This window comes from Pyrus communis, chromosome 9 (genome assembly GCF_041283825.1).
Source record: "Pyrus communis isolate YQ-2024b chromosome 9, ASM4128382v1, whole genome shotgun sequence".
Lineage (NCBI taxonomy): Eukaryota > Viridiplantae > Streptophyta > Magnoliopsida > Rosales > Rosaceae > Pyrus > Pyrus communis.
The window spans coordinates 4,647,263-4,655,727 of NC_142573.1; the positions used below are offsets into that span (position 1 = coordinate 4,647,263).

An 8,465-nucleotide genomic window follows, 5' to 3' on the forward strand; every position below is an offset into this window, starting at 1 on the left:
ACCCAAACGCAAAACAGTTCTTTACCGAATTCAAAAACCCGGAAGCAAAAAATATGCAGAACGAAAATATTAAGTTAACACAGTTATACATAACCAACATCGATTATTCGAGCTACCGGAAAATTTTCGGACATAATTCCTATGATTCTGGTTCATCATCGGCTTTCCAATCTACGATTGCCAACGTATGGCGTCCTCCAGAAGCGACGAGTTTGGCAATCCAGTGTCCATTGTCTGCAGTGCCATTTCTGGGAGGGATGCCGATGGGAACTTCCATCGGCTGACCAGTCGTCACCTTCCTTCCATATCCAAGGCGTCCGTGGTCGCCTCGGCCAAACTGCCGACACAAGGACAAGTTGTTGGATCAAACAAAAATGGTGGAACCAGATGTGATGTGGAAGGAAACTCAAGATGATGCAAGAACTAAAGCAAGACAATGAGAAATTAACGTAAGCAAATTATCTTTTTAACTCGTATCGGTGAAAAATTCTTACCGAATACATTCGCCCGTCACGAGTTAATGCAACAGAGTGAGTGCCTCCACAAGACACCTATATGAAAAATAAACAGAATCTATCTCAAACTGTTGGAAGGAAACGAGATTATTACGAGCCTGCAGGATTTTTGGAGCAATCGACGAAAGAAATCGATCAAATCAACGATAAAACACATTGCAGTCCGAGTTATTCAGAGTGGCGGCGAGGAATGAACTATAGATAGTACCTGAACAATATCCTCCCCAACTAAAAGATGAACCCTTTGCGGCACCATTTTACTACTTTTATCATTGTCGCCAAACCCAAGCCTTCCATGTTCTCCTCGTCCCCAACCATACACCTGCAGTCAAATGAAAAAGGCAGAGAAGTAAGGATATCCCACTGACTCAAATGCAGATGTTACGACGTTAGCAATACCGAAATATTTGAACTATAGCACGTTGATCTCAAACGGTCATTGGTGTATGTTAGAAGGGAGGAAGGGAGAGAAATCACCTCTCCATCTTCTGTTAGTGCAGTAGAATGCCATCCTCCAGCAGCAATATCCACCTATACAAGCAAAAAGGTTAAAAAAACACACATTATAAACTTATGGCAAACGCATTATAAACGTATGGCGTATCATCTAGTTGCAAACGTTCAACCATGAAGGTATGAAACCTACGAACTATCACGTAACAATCTTCCCGGTTAGACAAACAACGCACTTCAGTGTACGGTGGATAATGCGAAGGCACACATTCAGAAAACATCGAGATAATCATACATGAGGCTAGGCTAAAGCAACTACAAGAAATTAAACAAAAAGATACACGGAAATGTGATACAAACCAAATTAAGATCAGATAGCCCCTGGACAGGAATAGGTTGTGATCTCGGCTGAGTATCCCCTGTTCCCAGTTGTCCATATTCGTTATTACCCCAAGCCCATAAAGTACCATCCTCCTGCAGAGCCAAATTATGAAATGCCCCAACTGCAATGAGCCTCACTGCATCAAGACCTTGTACACGCACAGGCGTTGAAATTTGTTTTCTGAAAATTAGAAGAAAAGTCCAGGGATGATTGTATGATAAACGACAGTGAGCGATGAGTTCACAAGTACATCCATGCACGTAGCTGTTATAGTATAAAGAGAATTTGATATAGTATGACCTAGAAGGTTGGCTGCAATCTAAGACAGATACTTGAAAACAAGTTGACAGATTCAAGTCCAGGGGCAACATACATGTCTCCAGGAGGCCATGGCTGACCCCATGTCCATACTTGCCCATCACGTGTAAGTACCACAGAGTGAGTACCCCCAGCAGCTACCTGGGATGTGAAAAATTAGAACATGTCAAATACCGTTTTATAGAAAGAGATGTCTCTTGAGAAACAAAAGCATCCTACATCCAAAAATTCCTATCATGGAGTTCTCTAGACACAGGCATGGGTACCCACCTGGCGGACTTTAAGTTTTGGTGCACAGCGTTGAGGAATCGCTATATCCCTTCTCAAAGGTCTACCAGTGTCATCTTTCCGCTCAGGTTCTTCACCACACTGTCCATACTCATTCCCACCTGCACCAAACAACTTTGTACCCTTAGACTGAGAAAAAACAACTTCCAGGTCTATTTACCGCACCTCAAGAAAACCAACCAAAACCTTTACTTGGAAGTTAAACATACTAAACTCCAGGATGGTTTTAAACATGACTTAGAAGCAACCATCTTTTGGCATTTGGCTTAACTGGCTTAAAGGAATGCATTCTTTCTTCTATTGGATTCTAAATAATGAAAACTAGAGAACTTGAGACAGAGAAGTAAATATTCACAACTTAAACAGTAGAAAAAGCTTGATCAATTACCCCAGGCGTAAGCACGGCCTTGATCATCGACAGCCAAACAATGCCATCCACCAATAGCAGCCTAGATTTCAAACAACCCCTAATTAAATCCAAGGAAAATTATAGTAACAAAAAAATTAACTATTTCCAAAGCCAAGCACGGTTATGATAAATTCGAAATTACCTGAACAATCTTGACATTAGCAAGAGCTTTAACCTGGCTTGGAATGTTCTCAGTTTTGGTCTCGGGAGGGTGCCCTAAGGTTCCTCTTTGGTTCCAACCCCATGTAAACAACTGGTAACCCATTTCAATTCACAACACAAAAAATCAAACTTTCAGTGAAACAAAAAATGCAACGAAAATCCAAACTTTCAGTAAATCCAAAACCACAAATTCAATAAAAATCCAAACTTTCAGTAAACCCAAAACCAAAAATTAAAAATAAAAATTAAAAATAAAAACTTTCAGTAAACCCAAAACCAAAAATTCAAAAATTGCAGAATACACACAAACAAACAAGTGAAAAGGGTAGTAATCAAAACAGTGGATGGAGTGATAAAAAGACAAGAAGAAGATGAAAGAGGACCCACCTTGCCGTCATCGCAAATGGCGAGAGAGTTTCGGCTGCCAGCGACAACAGAGCGGATAGTCTGCGACTCGAGGGCTTTGACGGCGCACACCCATTCCTTCTCCTCGTTGTTCCCGATTCCCAATTGGCCGTCTTCCCCAGAGCCCCTGTTCACAAAGACAAACAGAATGAACGAAACCTGCTCTACTTTCTCTCTCTAGAATAGCATAACCGAGAGGTGAGAGAAAGAGAGCAAATACCAAGTGGCAATGGCAGCATCGGATGCCATTGGAGGCTGAATCAGAGCTTGAATCGAAGCTATTAAAAAGATAGCAGGGAGAGGAGTGACTGTGTTGATCAATACTCAATCGAATAGCATATCGTGTTCGTGTATGATACGTGCGTGTATCTTCTTTATATGTTGTGAAGCAATTCGAGCAGGGGAACCAGACACCAAAAACGCGATGGAAGTGGGGCAAACGGCGGCGTTTTGCTTGACCAGTGGAGATAAAAGTTTGCGCGGCAGTAGTTTTTCTAGCCTTTTTTTTCTTTTTTTTAATTTTGCTTGACAAATTAATCTTAGAATTTGTATCAACTAAATTTTTTTTATGGGAATTGTTACGGGGCACTATAAAATTCGCATTTTGCACCTCAAATATTATAGAAAGAAAAATACAACAACTCTCTATTTTGTTTGTAAATTTTTTAGTTCAGTTATGCTCTCATGGAAAATTAAAGAAAAACTACAAGGGAAATATCAATTATGGCTCTACGTTATGTTTGTCATCAACCCTAAACCCTAAACTCTAAACCCTAATTGTCGGTTCGATCTTAAAAGTTTGCACAAAAAAATAAGAAATAAATAGAGAAAGAAGAAAGACAGAAACGAACGGAACTAGATCCCCTCCATATCCAAGGGATCTGAGCCCACTAATCAATGAATCCTGGCTATTGAAATTTGATCTAACGGCTACAAACAGGAACCCCTCTAAAAGTTATAATAATTATAACCATTTAATCAAATTTAAATGGTTAAGATTAATTGATTAGTGGGCTCACATCCTTTTGGATCCGGAGGGGATCCAGTCTCGAAACGAACAAAGAGTGACGAGTAAGCGTCATGGGAGACACCACCACTATAAAACCGAAAAGATTGGTTTTGGGGAGTGGGGGCGCTTTCGGTCAGACTTGATATGCTTGTTTGTATTTTTTTTTTTTTTTTCCCAGTAGTTTTCATACTCTTCGTTGCTTTAATTTGCCCATAATTCTCATGTGAATCTGGTCGGAAATTAATCAGTTTATTGAAATGCAATGGATTAAGTGGCAACAATTTTAAGAAAATGGTGACCACCACCTTTAGTGATCATCGAAGCCTTTCATTTCTCGCGAGCCACTCCGATTCGATGTCAGAGCCAAGAAATGCAAAACATTCGCTTCAAGAAACGTCATCGTCTTTACAACTTTGAGAACCGTCAATGTAACTCCCAACTCCAGAAACTCGTGAATGCCCAAAATGCAGCATCCAAATTCGAGCATCTAAATCTGGATCAATACCAGCAAAAACATCTCGAAACAAGGTTCTAGCACCATGTCAAATGTGTCCGAAGAAGAAGAGCAAAGCAAACGAAGCATGTCCAAAAGTAAATACCAACAGGAAGAGAAACAAGAGAAGAAGATGAACATGGAGACGAGTTAAAACCGATTGAGGCACCTATAGCTTCAGTATCAAAACGAATCAAATCGCGACGATAAAGCAGCGGACTCAGTGACTTATCGATTAAGAAGATGTACATGCTCAAGATACAAGAAATCACAAGTTCACAAAGCAATAAACTGATTTGTAGAAGCCCCAAACAATCAATTCTAAGGTTGCAAACAATGAAGGTACCAACGTGGGTCGAGCGAATTGGATGTACCCGAAACACATTCTAGTTGAGAGAAGCATAAAGAATACAAGCTCCACAATGTTACATCTGGTAAAAAAACAACACAAGCCATTGGAAATCTGAAGAAACATTGAAAAAAAATACACTAATTTTTAACACTAAATCATATAGCACAGCACTGAAAGCACTGAACCAAATTCTTCTCACCAATTATAAAACGCAATTTTGCGATCTGTTGGAACATTCCAACCCTAGGCTGGAACATTTCAACCCTAAGCGCTGACGCGCTCAAGACCGTCAAGTTCATAGGCAAATCCTTCTACAATCCACAGGCATCTATTATAAAGGTCCCAAGATAAAAGGGTACATAGTACAAATTCTACGAACCAGAAGCCTCGTTACTGCTGTGCTTCACTGGATTCGCGCTTTGATGCCTCCTTGATTTCATCCCCGGCATCATCCTAAAACACCAGATATAACAATTACATTTAGTCTACCACAGTTAAAATACTGGAGTGGAACTTAATCATCAAACAGCATTGGATGAATACAAATTTAAATTATTGGTTACATCATTGGTATCACTAGAATGATGCATCCCGATCTCAAGACCCCCCTTCCTTTCTCCCTTTGTGGAGTAAATGAAAAAAGTACCACCAACCTTAACTCTAATAAATGATCAATACGTGGGCATGTTCAACAAGGTAGGGAGGGAGGGGGGAGAGATAAATCTAATGTACTTTAAATGTTTACATTCGTTCATGTACATGCATCACGAGGGAAGGAGGATGAGAGAGATACCGTGATATCGGAAGTCCAGAGTGTCAGATTGTCTCGGAGAAGCTGCATGATCAAAGTGCTATCCTTGTAGGATTCCTCACCCAATGTGTCAAGCTCAGAAATAGCCTCATCAAAGGCCTGTGGGAAGACGTAGCAAAATTGAGTTTAAAAGCAATACACTAAACATCCAATTCTCAAGTTTATTTGAAACCTGCAGTCACAAAGAAACTTGTACTCGACCAGAAGGGAGAAAATAATCATTTTACGATAGCATGTTTAGTTCACTTAACAAACCAAATGTTAGAAAGCAAAACACATATACCAAATTCATGCCCTGAAGATACACGAATGGTTAAACAACCCCTAAATAAGAAATGTATAACACTCATACAGAAATTCTGGAGCATGAATTGCTAAATTGTAACATGTTACATAACAGCTAAAACTCAAAAGTTCACATCCAGATTGTATATTCACTACAAGTCCAATGTTATCTAAATTATCCCACCAAACATGATGGCTGCTAATCTTGAAATTGGTGAGAGTTCATTTCTTCTAGTATATGTAGTGATACCTATTAATTAACCCATCAAGCATGATCAAGAATCTGACCTAAACAAAGTTACGAGTGGAAAGGCTTTTTAAAATTTGAGCCAAGAAGTAGAAATTACTTGGGAAATAAGTATTCAGAGAGTATAAAAGTGAGTGATTAAAGGACGACTCGCCATTTCTCATAGAACATGTGGCATAACCAGATAAACCAAGTATTTCTTAATTTATGAACCAACTAATACCTTCAAAGAAATTTGCAACCAAATGTCTTTGGAAAAGAATTTCTCACCAAGTATGTAAATTTCAGGAACACTAAAGCCAAACATGGCAACTCAACAAATTCATAAAGAATCATAAAAACGGGGCAACATGTTAACAATGAAGATAGGTTATGTAATTTCACTCAATATGTACCACTCTATATTAATTTTAAGCAACAAATACCACTAAATAATTTAGTCACACAGACTAGAATGCACACAAGTAAAGACAACAAAATGATAGCAAATATAAGGCCTTGCATACAAACCTGTTTTGCCAGATTGCAAGCACGATCTGGTGAGTTAAGGATTTCATAGTAGAAGACTGAGAAGTTGAGTGCAAGTCCAAGCCTTATCGGGTGGGTTGGAGCCAGCTCAGCCAGGGCAATGTCCTACATCAAAGAAAACAAAACAAGCTTACGGATCACTACAAAAAACAGAAGCACAATTGCAAATTAAAAGTGGCAGAATGGCAAGCTGAAAGCCAACCTGAGCAGACTTGTAAGCCAACAAAGTGCTCTCAGCTGCTTCCTTTCTTTCGCCTCCAGTCTTAAACTCAGCAAGGTACCTGTGGTAATCACCTTTCATCTTGAGGTAAAACACCTTGGACTCGGCGGATGAGGCAGATGGAATGAGGTGCGACTCAAGAAGGCTCAAGATCCCATCACAGATCTTGCTGAGCTCAGTCTCAATCTTGCTCCTGTACTCCTTGATAATCGCAACATGATCCTCATTCCCTCTGCTCTCCTCCTTCTGCTCAATGGAAGATATGATCCTCCACGAAGCTCTCCTAGCTCCAATCACATTCTTATAAGCCACAGAGAGGAGATTTCTTTCCTCCACTGTTAGCTCCTCAACATCGACAGTCTTGGCAACTTTCTCCATAAAATCGACCATCTCCTCATATCTCTCAGCCTGTTCGGCCAACTTGGCCATGTACACATTCTCCTCGCGTGAAGAATCAGTTGGCGACATCTTTGCTATGTAAGCCTAAATCTGAAACCTGGGAATCAATCCAACAAATGACAAATGAAATCAGCGATCTCTGTTCATAAGGTTACTCAGATCTGCCAAAGCAAACGCGATACACAGTTGAATTAGTAACAGATGAGTAAAGCCATGTTAATTCCATAAAAGCCTATAAAACAATTAAGCATGCTAACTTCAGACCTCTATAAGAATTTTCTCAGCAAACAAACAGATCAGGATCCTAATTCAGTTATCGCAAAATCAGATTAGACCAATAAATCTCACTCCCAGCTTAACCAAATGGTAATTTCCAAGCCTCTAACTTCAGTAAAACCAGATAAAAAATAAAAAAATCCCAAATTTCTTATCCCACTTTCAAAAAACACTTCTTTATTGATGATAGAATGAAAGAAAAACACTTCCACTTCCCCAGCAACCAAACAAGTCACAACTCGAAAATCAACTACCAAACAGCTTAAATCAAATCAGATCCAACCACCAAACATAAAGTCACTATCTTTTTTATGCCAAAAAAAAAAAAAACTGAACTCTATACCTTAGATCTTAGACAAGCAAATCATCACACAAACAGAAAATCAACAACAAAAAATTAAAATTGAAATCAAATCAGGAAAAATCAAACCCTGAGTAGTTCTTGAGAAGCTGGGGGCGTCCGTACCTTCTCTGGTCCACGATGAAGAAGAAGATCTAAGCTCGAAGCAAAACTGGAGGAAATGGAATCCGGGTGGGGGCATAAAAATGGTCGCCACTAGGAAGGGGTAGGGAGGTAGGTCCAATAGCAAGAAGACACGTGGTGGATGACGGAGATTCCGTAGGCTTTTTTCAATTTTTGGGGAGTGGCCACGCTGGCGTTGACGGTCAACGCAAGCTCCTTCCCCAGTCCTCACCCTCTTGGTTTGTCGACATGTCGTTTGATATTATTGCTGATGCCCGCCGTGCGTTGTGAGCTGCAGGTGTTGGGCCTCGTCGTGGGGACGGACGGACGGCCGTACTTGACGGTGTCGAAATCTAATTAATAATTAAAAGAAAACTAACGAAAAGTTAAAAAAAAATTTAGTTTTAATGAAAATTGATAAATAAAGGTGTAATAAATAGTACTAGCAAA

General features: G+C 39.8%; 2 protein-coding genes across 5 annotated transcripts; both read right to left on the bottom strand.

Annotated features, from left to right (window-relative positions):
* Positions 1-52: 52 nt before the first annotated feature.
* Positions 53-3,376, bottom strand: LOC137739594 (ultraviolet-B receptor UVR8). The gene is made up of 11 exons (XM_068479217.2): positions 3,153-3,376; positions 2,915-3,059; positions 2,508-2,618; positions 2,345-2,405; positions 1,939-2,057; positions 1,724-1,809; positions 1,329-1,530; positions 993-1,046; positions 724-837; positions 495-551; positions 53-337 (listed from the first exon to the last, which is right to left on the bottom strand). The coding sequence occupies exons 1-11, from the start codon at positions 3,179-3,181 to the stop codon at positions 140-142; spliced, it is 1,176 nt and encodes a 391-aa protein (XP_068335318.2). The 5' UTR covers positions 3,182-3,376; the 3' UTR covers positions 53-139.
* A 1,513-nt stretch (positions 3,377-4,889) lies between these two features.
* LOC137739620 (14-3-3-like protein A) lies at positions 4,890-8,251 on the bottom strand. 4 transcript variants are annotated; one of them, XM_068479253.2, is made up of 5 exons: positions 8,019-8,251; positions 6,860-7,373; positions 6,640-6,762; positions 5,580-5,696; positions 4,890-5,239 (listed from the first exon to the last, which is right to left on the bottom strand). In XM_068479253.2, exons 2-5 carry the CDS (start codon positions 7,343-7,345, stop codon positions 5,177-5,179), a joined length of 789 nt encoding a protein of 262 aa, XP_068335354.2. In that variant the 5' UTR covers positions 7,346-7,373; positions 8,019-8,251; the 3' UTR covers positions 4,890-5,176. The 4 variants fall into 4 exon arrangements, with proteins under 4 accessions (XP_068335354.2, XP_068335353.2, XP_088555905.1 ...); XM_068479252.2 differs by having other exon boundaries at positions 7,983-8,117; XM_088699779.1 differs by having other exon boundaries at positions 6,860-7,437; positions 8,019-8,061.
* Positions 8,252-8,465: the final 214 nt, after the last annotated feature.